At 44.1% G+C, this 18,062-nt stretch overlaps 1 protein-coding gene across 6 annotated transcripts in view; it reads right to left on the reverse strand.

Annotated features, from left to right (window-relative positions):
- Positions 1-18,062, reverse strand: part of Nek5 (NIMA related kinase 5) — a 54,870-nt gene that overhangs the window by 13,170 nt on the left and 23,638 nt on the right. For 3 of the 6 annotated variants that reach the window (XM_052751784.1, XM_052751783.1, XM_052751788.1), the window contains 9 exons: positions 14,677-14,743; positions 13,970-14,086; positions 12,330-12,416; positions 9,999-10,091; positions 9,372-9,440; positions 7,484-7,610; positions 5,665-5,769; positions 2,474-2,599; positions 412-546 (listed from right to left, as the gene is read on the reverse strand). In XM_052751784.1, the coding sequence (XP_052607744.1) occupies positions 412-546; positions 2,474-2,599; positions 5,665-5,769; positions 7,484-7,610; positions 9,372-9,440; positions 9,999-10,091; positions 12,330-12,416; positions 13,970-14,086; positions 14,677-14,743 (926 nt within the window). The remainder of the gene's footprint in view (positions 1-411; positions 547-2,473; positions 2,600-5,664; positions 5,770-7,483; positions 7,611-9,371; positions 9,441-9,998; positions 10,092-12,329; positions 12,417-13,969; positions 14,087-14,676; positions 14,744-18,062) is intronic. The other 3 variants (XM_052751787.1, XM_052751786.1, XM_052751785.1) reach the window with 2 other exon arrangements.

The following is an 18,062-nucleotide window of genomic DNA, read 5'->3' on the forward strand; positions in this document are numbered from 1 at the left end:
ACACAAAATTATGCTTCTGTCCTTGGAAGTTCATGTCACTTGTTTTTTGGGTTTTGGTTTTTTGGGTTTTTGTTTTGGTTTGGTTTGGTTTTGGGTTTTTTTTTTTTTTTTTTTTTTTTTTTCGAGACAGGGTTTCTCTGTGTAGCTTTGTGCCTTTCCTGGAACTCGCTTTGTAGCCCAGGCTGGCCTCGAACTCACAGAGATCCGCCTGGCTCTGCCTCCCAAGTGCTGGGATTAAAGGCGTGCGCCACCACCACCCCGTTCATGTCACTTGTTACACCACTTGATTAGAGCAAATCAGACAAAAGAAGACACGTTCCCACTTCTCTCTCCAAGCCAGATGTATGGTTAGTACCTTTTTGCATTCATAAAGCATTGGCATAATAGCTTCATTAAAAATGAACTACATACCAGGTTCCCCTCCACTGGCAGACAATGGGCTACTGCGGGCATGTGCTGCCGTCACAGCACTCAGGGTCCCTGGCACATCACACCACCATGGCTTCCGATTCTCTGGACTACCTTCCATCACAATAACTTGGCCATCTGAAAAGGATACTGCATTAGCAAAAATCAAGATGCTTCTTTGTTTCAGTTTTTATAAGACCACAGAATGTCAGAACCATGGATTTAATCACATTCCTCATTTTATTAATAAAGAGACCAGTATAAAAAAACAACTTTACTGCCTTTTTGTCACAGGTTGATGAGAAGAGAGTCACATTTTACTTTGTGAACTGTGGTAAGTTTCCACGTGCTTATTTTTAAGTTGAGTTCACCCTCAGATGTCTTACTGAATTATAAATCAGCTCATACACTTACAGTAACTCATTTTAGTGATACACACTTATCCCTTGGCACCCAGAGCAGATTAATTGCAGGCCATCCAATGGTGTAAAAATCTGTGCATGTGGGCCGGAGAGATGGTCCAGCAGTTGAAAGCACTTGCTGTCTTGCAGAAGATTCAAGTTTGCTCCCCACATGGTCTCTTTCAACTACCTGTAACTCCAGCTTCAGGGAGATGCTATGCCTGTGGCCTCCACAGGCACTGTGCGAACATGCATCTATTCACACACAGACACAAGGATATATAATTTAAAGATTTTTTAAATATATATGACTAAATTGTTTACAGGCAATAGGTACTATTTGCATAAAGCCTATGCACACCTTCTCACAGACTTTTATAGGGGGTGGGGGATGAGACCGTGTCTCATGTAGTTCATGCTAACTTTGAACTGTCTATGTACCTGAGGATGATATCTTGAACTCCTGATACTCCTGGTCTCCATCTCTACCTTCCAAATGTTGGGCTTACAGCATGTGCCACCATGCCTAATTACCAGCATACTTTATTTTTAAGATTTAATTTTTATTATTTTTAGTAATTATGTAGATACGTGTGAGGGTGTAGGCTTATGTGTCTGGTTGCAGTACTTGAAGAGGCCAGAAGAGGGTTTGGGGTCTCCCACAACTAGAGTTACATGGGGTTGGGAGCCTCCATATTTGGGTGCTGGGAACTGAACTGCTGAGCCATCTCTCCAGCCTATTCCATAAGCTTTGAATCAACCCTAGATGATTTGTCCAGCACAGCACAATGCAGACGCTGCATACATCATTGTTACACTGTACTGCTTAGGGAACAATGACAAGAAAACATCTGTATGTGTTCAGCACAGATTACATCATTGTTATACTGTACTGCTTAGGGAACAATGACAGGAAAACATCTGTATGTGTTCAGCACAGATTACATCATTGTTATACTGTACTGCTTAGGGAACAATGACAAGAAAACATCTGTATGTGTTCAGCACAGATGAAAGCTTTTTTTCTGAATATTTTCCATTTGGGAGTAATTGAATCCAAGGACATGGATTCAACTTATAGCACAGTTTTAAATTTTAACCCATTCTCAGGGTTAAGTAATGAAGAGGAACAAGGAAGTGAGCAATAAAAACCTTCCCTGCTTATTAAGGTAACTTCCAAGAGTTTGGGGAATGACTAAGTGAGTAAAATCTGCTTGTTGCATAAACATGATCACCTGAGTTTTCTGGAGCTTGAACCCAGGACCTTCTGCATGCTAGACAAGCCCTTGACAGCAGAGTTGTATCCCTAACCCTAAGACCAATTTTATTGCTGAGGGAAAAAAAAAATCATCGATGAAATGACAAGGCTAATTAAGGTGGCTCGGGGAAGTAAGTAGACTCCCCGCTTGTTTCACACCCCTCCCTTCAGGAAAGATGCAGGTGCAATTTTCTTCCTTGACTTTGTATGACCAGAGTCATCGACCGCTAGGGTAACTAGCAGACAAGTCTCAACTTGATACTTGTGCGGCCAAAACAATGTCTGTGGAAAATGTTGAGTGACTGGGAAGCGACAACTATTCCAATCAGTGTGTGCTGGCAGCGCAGCTGTGCCGGGCCCTGGTTTCCCCTTGCCGCTGGTTGACAATAACTGACCAAAGACTCACCATCAGGCATGGTGGGGCAGGGGGAGGTGACATCTGCTGTTGCCATTATCTGCAGCAGAGTCTGAGGTGCTCTGGCATCCCACTGCCTCCTGTTCTCTACAGCAATGATGTCCTGAAAGAGACCCTCTGGGTGTAAGAAAATAACCCATTAGTTCCATCGCAGCCAGACTATAACAGCAGCACCGAACAATTCTTAGGGACTGTCCCAGTTTACTTTTCTGTTGTGACAAATGCCATGACCAAAAGCAATCTTTGGAGGAATGGGTTTATCTCATCTTACAGCATACAGTTCATCATGAAGGCAGTCGGGGCAGGAACTCCAGGCAGGAACCGAAGCAGAGGCCATGGGAGAGTGCTGCTTACTGGCTTGCTCTCAGGCTCACACTCAGCTCCCTTTCCTCTACCTCCCCAAACCCAGGGATGTCATAACGGGTGGGGCCCTCCTACATCAATCATTGGTCAAGAAAATGCCTCACAGGCTCGCCTAGAGGCCAACCTGATAGGGGCCATTCCTCAACTGAAACTCACTCTTCCCAGATGACTCCAGTTTGTGCCGAATTGACAGAAAACTAACCAGCCCAGGGACCCAAGAGTAGGATGTTCAAGCCACAGAACCTGGGCTTCTAACAGACCCAACACAGAAGGCTGACAGTGCACACAGCTTTTTACCATTAATGCTTGATTATCCATTTAACTAAGGCCTAAGGAAATACATGAATGGGCAAATCCCTGCGACATCTATGAGAATTCTCATGTGACTGTTTGTAACAATGCAATCTCTATTTCCTTTCAATCTCTCCCTCTCCCCAATGTGCCTCCTTTCTTTGTCCCAGACTGGCTTGGAATTCAAGGCAATTTTATCTTCATACCTCACCTCCCATATGCTAGGGCAGCAAGCAAGAGCCACCATGCCCAGATCCATTTTTATTTTATTATTTATTTGTGTACATGTGTGTGCAGGTGGCCAAAAAAATGCATCTGATCCCCTGGAGTTGGAGTTTGGTTTAGAACCACCTAGTGTGGTTGCTGGGAACTATATTAAGGTCCTCTAAAAGAAAGCCAAAGGCTTTTGACTGCCAAGTTATCTCTCCAGCCCCAAAGCCATTTTCTTTTTTAATTTTGTAATTTTTTTTCACTTTTATATGTATGGGTATTTGCCTCCATGTTTTTCTGTGTACCTGGTGCCCACAGAGGTCAGAAACAGGATGGGAGTCAGACCCTATGGAACTGGAGTTACAGACCATTGTGAACTGTCATGTAGTCTTGTATAATATTAGAGGGACCAGCCTTAATATTACACATCCCAGGGGCTCAGGAGAGAGAAGTACGAACGGCGAGGACTATTGTCAGGAAATAGAATCTCAGCACACAGGGCTCTACAGTCCACTTGCTTTAATTCCTCTGGGATAACATCCTATATACACAGCTTCAGTTCTGTTCTCGTGCCTAGCTCCTTTCTTGCCTGATTTCTCTCTATATTTATCTACTGCTCCCTCTAAGTTCTATCTTAATTCTCTCATCTTAATTCTGCCTCATCTAGGTCCTTTTCATCTTGTTCTTACCCAGCTAGTACTTCCTCATCTGACTCTTCCTCATCTTCCATCTTGTCCACACGTACTCTCTGGTCAAAATCCTCCTTATACCTCCTTGTTCTCCATCTCTCTGTCCTCTCGTGCCCTGGGAGTCCCAGTATATATACACTTACAAGCAGTAATCTCTTCGCAGTGCAAAGCCAGGCTTCCAGGGTCAGAGGAGTAGAGAAATAAGAATCACATAGAGGAGCAATAACCATTAATTATCATTTGCCACCCAAAAGGGAAGTGACCAATGGGGAAATGAATTAACTAAAGGCTAAATTTGGGTAATATCTAAGAAGAGGTATCTTATGTGCTCAACTATAATCTTAAACGTGATTGGTAGAAAATGTTAAGAATCTGTAAGTTGCTAGGTCAATGGGAGAAAATAAAACTGCCTTCTTTTTTTCCTGTGGCTCATCATATCTGTTCCAGCTATCTGCGTTTTTCTGCAGGGTTGGGGAAAGTATGCTCAGTTGCTGGGCAACCTGTGTACAGCTAGATGCCTCTCTGGTGATTGTTAAAGGGAGATCTGGAACTAGAGGTAAGATTTGGGAAAGGAGGAAGTTAAGCTTAATTGGCACATCCGCCAGGCCTTCTCAAACGGGTTGTCTGGATGCTTAAGTCTGTTCTTAAAGAGTACAGAGGATGGGCTGGAGAGATGGCTCAGAGGTTAAAAGCACTGGCTGTTCTTCCAGAGGTCATGAGTTCAATTCCCAGCAACCACATGGTGGCTCACAACCATCCATAATGAGATCTGGTGCCCTCTTCTGACCTGCAGGTGTATATGCAGACAGAACACTGTATACATAATAAATAAATCTTTTTAAAAAAAAAAAAAAAAAGAGTACAGAGGTATCTTTCCTCCATCTGGGGATGGACCTGGCCTGATGCTTCCAATGATGATATTTGAACTGGGGTTCTGGCTGAGCATAGCTTTCATATCTACATATTCCTAGAAGTGGTTAGGTAAGGGGTTAGAGGTCTATAAAGTTAGTAAGGCTGTAAGAAGGGAGGGTAAAGCTATTACTTAACGTCCACCTGACCTAGGTGGTGTCTCCTTGTGGAATTTACCTTAAATCAGGAGACTTGCATGTGGACTGTTGTTACTGTTAGTCCTTGAAAGTGGCTAAGGGAGATAATCTGATTCCAGAGAAAGCCTTTCCCGAGGCTGTTCTCCAAATACCTGGAATGAGTATGTCCAGAGAGTGATCAGTCCACACTGTTAGCCCTTCTTAGGGAAAAGTCAATTGGGAAAACTATGAAGGCACACATGATTTTCATAACAGAATACAGCTGATATATAACAAGCCAAGTAACACTAAAAACTCCTTGGAATTTGGCTTCCTCTGGAGGAATTCCTTGATCCCTCCAGGTAGTGACTTAGCCATAACCAGCTGAGTTCTTATATATATATTCCTGCGGCCCGCAGCAACGTAGTGCTTGGAACTGAACCTGGGTCCTCTGTAAGAACAGCCAGAGCTCTTAATCACTGAGCCATCTCTCTAATCCCAAATCCATTTTCTTACGTTAAAAAGCAGGCCTGGTGAGATGGCTCAGCAGGTAAAGGGGCTTGCTGCCTAACCTGAGAACTTGAGTTCGATCCCCAGGACCCACCTGAGAACCAGCTCCTCCAACTTGAGTTCGATCCCCAAGACCCACCTGAGAACCAGCTCCTCCAACTTGCCCTCTGAACTCCACGTGGCACATACACAGAGTTAACTGAAAAATTAAGGAATTAAATTATACTATTCATGAAACTTAATACCATACTTTAAAAATATTTTTATTATTAATTTTTGGCCTTTTGATCCTGGATCTTGCTACGTGGCCTCAACTTCTGAACCTCCCACTTCAGCCTCCCAATTACTGGGATTATAGGTGTCAGCCACCATATTCAGCCAAGTTTTTCATTACTAATGTCATATCTATTAATAATTTCTTTTATTCTGTGATATTTTCTACATCTTAAAATATTTATTTATCTACTTAGTGATTTTATTTTTGGTTGGTTTTTGAGGTAGTGAACTTGCTGTGCAGTCCATACTGGCCTTAAACTCTTGGTCTTTCAGTTTGGTCCCCCGAGTATTGAGATTACAAGTGTGTACTGCCACCCCAGTGTCTTTGTGTTTTGAACAACCAGTTCGTCCCTATTTAAAGTATATATATAATTCTTTTACTTCATTTTCAAATATGTAACATTTTACATATGATTTTTTTAACATTTTGTTTTGTTGTACCATTATTTAGGATCAGATTTCATGCTTTTCCTAATGCAATGCTTAGTTTTAATTGTCTATTTGATATAATGAATCAAGTGGAAAACGAGTCTCAGTGAGGGACTGTCTGGATCTGGGTGGCCTGTGGGCACGTCTGTCGGAGACTTTCTTCCTCTCCTTGGTTGATGTGGGAGAACTCTGCACACACTGTGGGCAGCACAGCTCTCTAGGTTGGGCCCTGACTGTAGAAACAGAATGGAGAGAGTGGACTTAGTAACAGGTCCATCGGCTTCTGAGTGTGGATGTGATATGATGAGCTGCTTCAGTCTCCGGCTGCTCTGACTCTGGCTTCCTCCCGAGCCCACATCAGGTGGCTCACAACCTCCTGTAATTCTAGATACAGGGGATCTGCCTCTGCCCCCACCCCCAGTACCTTCATGCAAGTGTGCACATAAACCCATGCAGGCACACATGTATAAAGGCAATCAATCAATCCCTTTTTTAATTAAGGGAAGATCATTTATCAGGCACCTATCATTTATCAGGCACTTTGTACATATCATACGTCACTCTTCTTGCTACAGCAGCCCTGTGTGGTTATTACTACTGCTATTCCCCATGCCTCGAAGAGGAAAAGGGGGTTCAGAACATGAAAGTAACCTGCAAAAGAAGAAATGCCCCATGACCGGAAACTCCAGTGCTTGCCACTGGCTCCAGAACCCGGGTTTTTCATGGTTTCCTATGTCACCACGGTGCTCAAGGGTGATAGAACCCTACCTCGCAGCAGAAGGCATGGGGGCAGAGGAAAGTTCAGAGGTGTCTCTGAGGAGGAGCTGCCCTAGGTGTGTAGAAGGAACTGTCACCTTGGCAATGGCCTTGTCCTGAAGCAAAGGTCTCTGGGAAGGAGGAGGACACATGCTGAGGTTGTGGTACTTGTCACACCTGCCCAGGGAGCAGGTACTGAGAAAGACCCCTAAGTGTGGCATTCCTAGAAGTGCTGAAACTGCAGAAGGAGTGGGTAGAACTGCCTCTGTGTGTGTGTGTGTGTGTGTGTGTGTGTGTGTGTGTGTGTGTGTGTGTGTGTGTGTGTGCATGTGTGTATGTGTGGCAGGAAGGAATGCTGGATGAAGGGTGTGTGCAGGGAAGGAGACAGGAGCCCAGTGGAGAGACTGCGAATGAAAAGCTCTTTTCCTCCACTGCTTGCAAGCAATCTGTACCTGCTTCGGGGCCACAGAGCTCCTCAAAGGCTCTGTCTGTGTAATTTTCATGGTCCTTTACAGCTCTGCACTCCTGAAACTTCATGCCATCTTCAAAGCTCAAGGTATCATTTAGTTTATCCATTGCCTAAAGAAATTTCACAGTTTTTCATGAGAAAAAGCCATATTGGGAGTTAAATGCATTAATATGTGTGTTCCTAAATATTAATTTTCAAGCTACATGGTGATATATAAATATATAGAGAGATATAGATACACATATATGAACAAATCCATATAGTTTTTTTTCTTTTGGTTTTTCGAGACAGGGTTTCTCTATGTAGCTTTGCACCTTTCCTGGAACTCACTCTGTAGCCCAGGTTGGCCTCGAACTCACAGAGATCTGCCTGCCTCTGCCTCCTGAGTGCTGGGATTAAAGGCATGTGCCACCACCGCCCGGCTCCATATGGTTTTAAAGGTGAAACCATTTTGACTGAGACAGAAGCAGCAATGTTTCCATTTCTTCTTGCACATAGCAGCCTGCCTGATCATGGAAGAACTCAATTTCACCCAGGTATTCTATCTTCCGAATCACACTACTCACCTCAGCGTTTCCTTATCCATGCCCTGCTCTCAGTATCCAACATAATATGCTTTTCTTCTTCTTCTTCTTCTTCTTCTTCTTCTTCTTCTTCTTCTTCTTCTTCTTCTTCTTCTCCTCCTCCTCCTCCTCCTCCTCCTCCTCCTTCTTCTTCTTCAAGATTCATTTACTTTTCTTTTATGTGTATGACTGTTTTATCTACATGTACGACTGTATACCGCTTCTGTGTGTGGTGCCCAAGATGGCCAGAAGAGGGTGTTGGATCCCCTGGAACTGGCATTACAGATGATTGTGGGATGTCGTGTGGACAGGGAATCAAACATCCCAGGTCCTCAGGAAGAGCAACTATTGCTCTTAACCAGCAACTATTGCTCTTAACCAGCAACTATTGCTCTTAACCGCTGAGTCATCTCTCCAGCTTCCTTATTTTTCTTCTTAAACTGGGGCCTCACTGTGTTGTCCACAGTGTTCTAGAAATGACCAGACTCACGCAAGCATCCTACCTCAGCCTCCCCAGTAGTTGACACCATGGACACCAACCACACCCGGACTTTACAATCAAGCTGATTAGGTCCTAAAACTGCCCCTCATCTCCCATCACCAATACTAAAATGGTCATTTGGGTCCAGGCAGCTAGTGGCAGAGAATTTTCCTTGCATAGCATGTAAGCTCTCTTCTCTAGCAGCACGCAAACAAAATGAGTGTCAGATATGATGTTCATATTTAACTTCTAGTAATCTAAAAGATGAATTCAGAGGAAATTAAATGGAAAAAAGAAATCCGTTAATGTTGGAATTGACATTTGTTGGAAGTGCTAATGAAAGCTGAGATTATAAAAGGGATTAAAATCGAGTGATAAGATGAAACCTGGGTGTTTCTGTACATGTGCACTTATTGCCACAGCAAGGGGAGCCCAGAAGCACAACTGGGATCTCCCCACAGGCAGCTGCCAAGTTGTGAGAACTAATTAAGACCTAAAATAAATGACACTTTCAGGTTACTTGCTCAGTGATTTTTAATTCAGATATTAACTGTTGGCTATATACCATGCTCTTTTATTGGCAATAATAAAAAGTTAATATGATCAGGAAAATAACTCATTTATAAAAGAAACACAAATTAAAATGGAATAATCCATCCAAAGAAACAGTCTCATCTTTTTTTAATGAGAGGATAAAACGCATCAGATACCTTGTTTCTAAGTGTATTTAGGAAATTCTCATTACAGCCTGTGCAACAATTTCACGAACCTGAAGACGGACTCACTTTGTCATAGCTGAACATGGCAATATGTACATAATGACATACCTCATTCTCTTGGATGGCGTCTTCCTCAGAAATACACTTATCTAGGCTAATTTCAAACTTTACTCCTCTCTAGAATAAGCAAGAAAAAAAAATTAGTTTAGCAGTTCAATAGAGCCTTCCAATTACAACCCCTGGGGTCAGTTTGTGTTGGCAGCACACACACTTAAGATCACTAGTGTAGCACCACACAGTAGGGATAGTCGAAGGTCCAAGGAAAACCTGTCCCATGCAGTGGGAAGAGCAGGGTGAAGTTCCTAGAGTGGCGGTGTGACAAGGAATGATAAATAAATGAACAACACAGATGAACACTAGTAATGCTTCCTGTCGCATGACAGAAGCCGGATGAAAGGGGACACTAAGGGATGATGGCATTTCTATGTCATGCTCTTGTCCAGAAGATGTCAACTAGTCCACTGTGACAGAAAACTCATGAGCAGCTGCCTAGGGGTGATGAGGGGGCGGAGGCCAGGAGAAACGGGAAAGGAGAATGGACAAAAGAGCATCTGAGCTTTTGTAAGGTCCCCACCGGACTGAGTGGCACAGCAAGAGGTCAGACCTCTCCCTGACCCCTGGGACAGAAGCACCCTAGCTGGGAAGCTCACACCCCCCTGGCAATAGCATCTCTACCTGTGCCAAGGCTTCTTCTTCAGCTGCATCAGGGCGGGAGGGCAGGTGACTCCTCTTCACCAAATAGGTTTTATGACTGAGGTCTGCATTCTCCTTTAATACAGATTACACACAGTCAGTGAGCTTGGCTCTGTAGGCTACTTACCGTCTGTCCCTCTCAGAGAGGTTGAAGAGCTGGCCACAGACCCCTCCAAGCCCTCTTTCTTCCTCCTTTACCTTGGGATTGACCAAATTCACCAGATGCTTCTTTCACACACTCTAGAAATGCCTGCTGGCTGGCCCTGGCAGCATGCACAGCCTGAGTGTGATCCCCAGCACCCAAAATCAAGAAAGGTAGGAAAAAGAAAAGGAGGGAGGCATGCCTGCTGCTCAGCTTTTCTGGACTCAGACTTCCCGATGCAGACCTGCAGTACATAAGGCTGATGGCAGCACAAGGCTCCCCGCCATGGACGAAGCTCTGCCCTGGAGAGACACACCCCTTACATCCAGCACAGGCCACTTAGCTCAGACCATGTAAAGTCCATCCCTCTTCTCAGTCCAGTCTCCCCCCATGCCATCCATCAACTCTTCCACAGAAGCCTTCCTCCTAGTTAGCCTTCTCATCCTTGTTGCTATGCACCTACGAGGCTTGACTACAGCAGTCTTGTTTCATTATAATTTCACATGTGTATTTTGAGTAGAACTGCATCTGCTAGGAAGCAGATGTGTCAGAGACGTACTCTTAGCTTGCCTTGTAACTGCTAAGTGACTTTGGATGAGTAATTGAATTTTCTGTGATAGGACATACATAAGGTGCACTGGAAAAGCTCGGCTCGTGCTCACTTATACTAATTTTTGCACAAACGCTCGGTGGTGGAGGAAGGCTGGAGGCGGCAGGTCTGCTGCAGCAGCATGGCAGATCTATTCAAGGAGGTGCTAGGTGGCCTCCGCAGAGCCCAACGGGCCTCAGAGAAGGAGCAATCCAGGATGCTGAGGGGATTCACGGTGTTGGAATACCTGTGTGGTTTTCACACAGCAGGTTAAATACAGGCTACCTTAGTCACCTCCTGAGGAGATGGCCATCTGCTGCAAGTCTAGAAACCTGAGAGATGGAAGGATGAGTTTCCATTTTTACCACTGTGGGCTTTTCAAGAGTGATGTCAACTGTGATCAGTACACAGTCTCATAAACAAAGAAGTATGTCCTAAGAAATGTGAGCATCATAGCACATACTTATACAAACTAAGGTGGCAAGGACATCAGACAATATAGTTTTGTGAGACCACCATGTTATATGTGGTTTATCATTAACCTCAAATATCATAACTCCAGATGTCTAGGTCCCAACACAAGCACACGCACATGACCAGCCAAGACAACAGGCGTCCTCCAGAGGTCATTATGTCCTATGATAACTTAACAATCATTACTAATGTAATATATCATTATATATTATTACTAATATAATATCCCCCAAAGGGAAAAGTGGCACTTCCCATGACCACACCGACTTGGAGTCCCTGCTCACAGTTGACTTTAATAACCTCCGGCCATTTTCACTCACTCTCCTGACAGGCATGAGCCTATACTCATCTTGGACTTTCTGCATCTAATCCAGTTCTGTCCTAAAGCAGCTGCTTAGTAAACACTGGCTTTCTGATCACGAGGAAGACAGTATGTATTTTTAACAACAGTGATTCCTAATTAAGATTCTCATATCCCGTCATCATCCTGTGTGGCCTCTAGTAAACCATAATGCTGATCTTCTGTTAGGTCTGACAGCTTTCCTACAAAGAAAGAAACCTGGAGGATCACCTCTTTCTCATTTCCTATGAGGAGATTGTGTTCTCCTCATGTGTCCATGTTTCTGTGTGTGTGTGTGTGTGTGTGTGTGTGTGTGTGTGTGTGTGCGTGTATGTATGTGTGAGTGTGTATCCATGTGTGTGTGTGTATCCGTGTCTGTGTGTATATGTCTGTGTGTGTCCATATGTATGTGTCCTTGTGTGTTCATGTGTGTGTATGTGCATGTACATGTGTGAATGTACATGTGTATGTGCACATGCGCACATACATGCATGTGTGTGTGCATATATGTTTGTGTGTGTGCGTGCACGTGTGTGTTTGTGTGTATACACAGCCCACTCCCATCCACTAGGGAATCGGCCACTTGGTGTTTGGAAAGACCTTTCAGCATTTCCAGTCCTTTGTGACTCTGCCTACCCACAGAGCCTCTCTTCACCAGGAACCCAAAGCTGCCAGCCTAGCTTTAGATATTAAATGTCTTTTAGTATCTGGTCATTTTGTCACCATTAAATTGATAGAACAATGTTCACTCTGGTAGAGTGACTTCACCTTCAGCTCTCTCCCCATCCTCTTTTTAATCTCCTTCATGTCGCTGTGGTACTGTTGGCGGATTTCCTCTAGCTGTCTCCAATATTCCTGAAAAACAAAACCAATTTAAAACTTGAAAATAATCTCTACATAGCCTACAATTTTTGAAGCACATAGTATAAGTAGTCATCACAAAAGCAGTCGCTTCTACATGTAATGATATGCTCACTTTGGCTGTGGTACTTCAGAGCCTGGGAGGGACACACAAGTATGGGGCAGAGATCTTTGTTTATTATAATTCCAAATTATGTGCAGCTTCTCTGCACATTCCATTTTTGTACTAATTGAACATGTTGCCCCTCAAAAGATGCATGGAGGCTGGGGTGCACACCTTTAGTCCTAACTATATGGAAAGGTGAGATGGGAGGATCACTTGAGTTCAAGAGTTCAAGACTAGCCTGGGGACAGAGACTTCACTCATCACCATTATCACCACCACCACCACCACCATCATCATCATCATCATCATCATCACCACCACATACACCCAAGTCTTATCACCCAGTACCTCAGATTGTGACCTTACTTGGAAATAGAGTCTTTACAGATGTAATTAGTTAAAATGAAGTCATGCTGGGGTAGAGTGGGCCCCTTAATCAATATGAGTAAATGCCTTTTGAAAAAGTGAGCACAGCCCAATCCCAACCACTAGGAACTTGGCTGCTTGGTGTGGACCCAGGGTCCCTCTAGTCCTTCTTGGAAACACCTTTCAGCCCTTCCTTCTGCCATCTCCAGTCCTTTGTGACTCTGCCCACCCACAGAATCTCTCTCCACCAGGAACCCAAAGCTGCCAGACTAGGCTGGGACTCAGGTAGGGGACCTTCACCCCTCTTCCTATCCTCCATTAAAATCTCTTCAGACTTATCGTTAGTCCTGCAGCAGCCTGCCCACAGGAACCCTTCCTCCCAGAACACCAACATCCTCTTCACACTCGTCCTCTTGGTGCAAACCCAGGGTCTCTCTTGTTCTTCCCCACAGCCTCTCTCAGCCTTTCCTTCTAGGCCATCTCCATTCCTCTGTGACCCCATGCTGAACTGCAGAACAGCTCTCTACCAGAGATCCCAAATTGGCCTCCGCACCTGGCTAGGACTCAGATCAGCCAACAGTAACCAAAGAACTGAACATCTACCCGATAAAGACCAGACCAGAAATCTATACCAAGAGTACTTTAAACATCATCATCACCCCAGATGCACAGATCCAAGCACGCACGCGCGCGCACACACACACACACACACACACACACACACACACACACACACACACACACACAACCAAGATGATATGCCTCCTCCAGAAGCCAGCAACCCTACTATGTACAGGCTTCTAGGCTCGAGCACGTGACTGCCCACACTGGTTCTGGCCTTCAACCTCCAAAAGCACAAGACAATGCTACTGCTGTTTTAAGCTACCTGTTTTGTTGTATTTCACTACAATAGTCCTAAAAGATCTAATAAAAAATCTCTTTATCAAATGCTTTATAAACTCAGCTCTCTGTGTCCACAGGGATGCTGGGAGCAATCCTGACATATGTCAAGAAAGGCTGCAGGGTGAAGGACCATGACACACACAAATGGTGGACAGAACTGGGAATGTTAAACCTGGTCCTTCATTCTGTTCTTCCTGTACCGAAGCTCCTGGAGTTGAGTCTCGTCCCTGTGGCTTTGTGGCTTTTCTCTCCTGTTGGGATGTGGCTCAGCAGAAGGTGGACGAAGACCCTGTTTATGAAAGGAAATAGTTCATAAGGCACCCTTGCATATTCTGGTTTAATCTGGACTACTTACTCGAGACAAGAAGTATATCACGAAGCAATCTGCATGGGAGAGTGCTTGGTGAGTAGCTGAGTTTTCTTAAGTGGAATATTAAATGATTTAAGCAGCATTTTAAAATTGAACCATTGGTGATGTTGCTAAGTTACTTTTGTGCTGTGGCTTGGGTCCATTTGCTGAGCTGGTCAGTTGCAGCTCTTCTGAGGTTTAGCAGCCCCAGGCTGTGATAGCAAGAATAAGAACTTGAACTGATGAACAATTCAAAAGAAGAGTGATATAAGCAAGGCCCGGTAGTCCATGCCTGTACTCCCCATCCAGGAGGCTGAGGCAGGAGGATCAGCAAGATCGTGAAGTCAGCTTGCTATAAAGAGTTCCAGGTCAGTCCTGGGCTATATAGTGAGATTCTGTCTCTAAAAAAAATGTGAAAGTAAATGGTGGGTGGCCTTGGTTTTATAGCAGAATGAATTTGGACCCATCGATGTCTGAGGACAAACTGTGAGGACACCCCTGCGCACTCCCCCAGTTGGAGTCTTACTCACCAATTGTCTTTCCACTTTTAACTTATATTGCTGAGCTTCAAATCTCCTCTGAAGATACGCAGCAGACCTGAGAAAATAAGAATGTGCCCCTTCAACATAATCTCCTCTTTGTCTGTCTGTCTGTCTCTGTCTGTTTCTCTCTGTGTGTGTCTCTCTCTCTTTCTTTCTTTCTTTCTTCCTTCCTTCCTTCCTTTCTTTTTTCTCTCTCTCTTCCTCCCTTCCTTCCTCCCTTCCTCCCTTCCCCCCCTTCCTTCCTTCTTTTCATCTTTTGTGGTGCTGGGGATTGGCACATGCTCTGATGCTCAGCTCCAGAACTCCAGCACCTGAGTAGACATTCTCACTAATCATCTCAGGTACCAATTTGATGGGTGGATTTTCTCCTCAGTGATAGAACTCATAATTCATCTGTAGTCTGAAGTTCAAAGTTACAGAATGCAACATCAGGAAAGAAAAGCTTTGGAATCAAGAGAAAAGAAAAATAAATAAAATGGTTTTTTTTTTTTTTTTTTTTTTTTTTGGTTTTTCGAGACAGGGTTTCTCTGTGCAGCTTTGCGCCTTTTCCTGGAACTCACTTGGTAGACCAGGCTGGCCTCACAGAGATCCGCCTGGCTCTGCCTCCCGAGTGCTGGGATTAAAGGCGTGCGCCACCACCGCCCGGCTAAATAAAATGTTTTTTAAAAGGAAAGAAAAATGAGTATATGAGGAGACCTGGAGCAAACACCTGGTGATAAAGATGAAGATTAGAAGCTGGGTGGTGGTGGTGCATGCCTTTAATCCCAGCACTCAGGAGGCAGAGGCAGGAGAATCTCTGTGAGTTTGATGCCTGCCTGGTCTACAGAGTGAGTTCCAGGACAGCCAGGTCTACACAGAGAAACCCTGTCTTGAAAACACACACACACACACACACACAAAGAAGAAGAAGAAATAGGTGAATATTTGAGTTTTGCAACTGCAAACCAAAAAATGGCAAAGATTGCCTAGAAATCTCCAAAAGCAGAGACGGCTCCTTGTGAGCAGACTCAGTGGGTAAGGGTGCTTGCCACCAAGCCTGGCAACCTGAGTTCAATGCCAGGGACCAACGTAGTGGAAAGAACACCAACCCTTGCAAACTGTCTTCTGACCTCCATGCACACTCATGCACACACACTAGATAGGATTAATTTTAAAATGAAGTGGGGAGCCTCAGTTAGGGATGCTGAAAAGGTTAGACAGAAAGACTCTAATCTAATGAGTTTCCTTTCTCCAGGGCAGAATTTGGTCTTTCTGACCTCAGATATGGAGAGGGGAGGGAAACAAAGCCAGACCTGGCTTCTCTCCAGCTTTGTGGGATGACTAATCCACAACTCATTGCTCCCCATTACATGGCTGCCTGTCTGCTCCGGGCACACAGAAGCTCCAGAGAGCTGGGCGTGGTCCTCCTCTTTTCCCTCTTAATGAATGAAGAGATGATGCTACACTGCTGTGGGAACATTTAAAGTGATTGCCAGCACAGCCCTGCTTAGGTCTGGTCAAATCACTGTCAGGCTTGCGCCTGCGTCCTCCCCCGCCCCCGCCCTTTCTCTCCCTCCATTGTGTAAGGCAAGGTCTCTGGGTAGCCCAGATGGACCTCAAATTCACAGTCTTCTTGCCTCGGTCTCCCAGGGGAAGGGATTACAGGGCTGCACCACCATGACTAGCTATAGTTAACTTTTTTTTAGGATGCTCAAAGCCCTGGATTAGAATCATTTAAGACCAAAAATGAAAGAATTTAAGTTTTTAAAATTTTTCCAGACCATTAATATTGACAGAAGTTCAACAACTGAAGCTGTGTCTCACAGAAAGTCAGTTGACTTTGATACTTTACACCAGTAAGAAAAGTAATGATGAAGTATTACAACATATTTTTAATAGAAAAAAACTGTTTCTAGTATTGTTATATATTTCTAGTAATAACTACATTTTAATTCTATTTACTTTATATTTTTTTAGAAAGAGTATCATGTATTCCAGGTTAGCTTCAAACTTTCTATGTAGCCAAAGATGGTCCTGAACTCCTGATTCTGCCTCTCCCTGCTGAGTGTGGGATGATAGGCATCTGTTTTCTTCCGAGCTGGGAACTAAACCCAGCTTGATCTCGTTAGGCAAGCACTCTACCAACTGAGCTTTATCCCCAGCCCTGAACAACTACTTTTGTACAAAGGAGGAATTAATGGTAACATTGTACCAAAACAATTACTCGTAATAATGACAAAGTAGTTAAATATAGTTATAGGAGCATGGATTGTCAGGTCACACATATGCTGCTTAGCTTTTTATCAACTGGACACAAACTGGGTCATCTTGAAAAAGGGAACCTTGGTTGAGAAAAATGCCTCCATCAGAATGGCCTGTGAAAATCAGGCGTTGGGGCATTTTCTTGACTGATGATTGATGTGGGCCATTCCTGGACAGGTGGTCCTGGAATGTGTCAGAAAGCAGGCTGAGCAAGCCATGGGGAGCAAGCCAGTAAGCAGCACCCCTCCATGTTCTTGTCTTCAGCTCCTGCCTGCAGGGTCCTGCCCTAACTTATCTCAGTGATGGACTGTGACAGGAACATGGAAGCCAAATAAACTCTTGCCTCCCCAAGTTGCTTTTGGCCATGGTGTTTATAAGAGCCATAGAAACACTCTTCCTGACTCACTGCTGTTTGAAAAGTAAGCATGTTTTCTAGTATGTTTGCCTTGGCCTTCATTAAAATTTAGTCTTTTCCCCCTATATTACAAACGTAGACAATGGGGTTTTTCACCTCCTTGAGCATTCTCAATCTAGATGGATACCATGTCAAAATAAACACAACAAAGAAGCTCATCGATTCTCTTTACGACCTGCTTCATTTTCAGTTTCTTCTTGCATTTCCCTACCATAGACTCCTTTGAGAGATTTTCCGCTCCTTCGAGAGATTTTCCACTCTCTGGGAGTCCAGACATGTGGCTACAGCCAGATCATGCTACTTGTACTTTCTCTTCAATAATATTCACCCCCATATACACACTGAGCACCCCAGACCTTCAGCGGATTCTTGACACCCCGATTGACTTGTTCTCCTTACTTATCACCCCCATAAAACACCAGCTGCGTTCTCTGAGTTACATCTAGGTTCTCACATGATTTTCTTTTTCTTATGTCTAAGATCAAGCTTCAGCTCCAATGGGCTTTGTAAGGTAAGTCTTAATGGGCAATCCACTTTTTCTGTTATAGCATAGACATCATCTCATGAGTGTACAGTAACTCATGATCTATCTATGAATATTCTGCTCTATCCTCCTCCTGACCCCCATCACTTCAGGTCAATGAAAATTAAGCTTTGATTTAGCCACTTCAAGCATCTCTACTAGCATGTCATGTTTTGTGAAGGTTTCCTGACTAAT

Source organism: Peromyscus californicus, unplaced genomic scaffold (assembly GCF_007827085.1).
Source record: "Peromyscus californicus insignis strain IS unplaced genomic scaffold, ASM782708v3 Scaffold_23__1_contigs__length_62951481, whole genome shotgun sequence".
In the NCBI taxonomy this organism is placed as follows: Eukaryota; Metazoa; Chordata; class Mammalia; order Rodentia; family Cricetidae; genus Peromyscus; species Peromyscus californicus.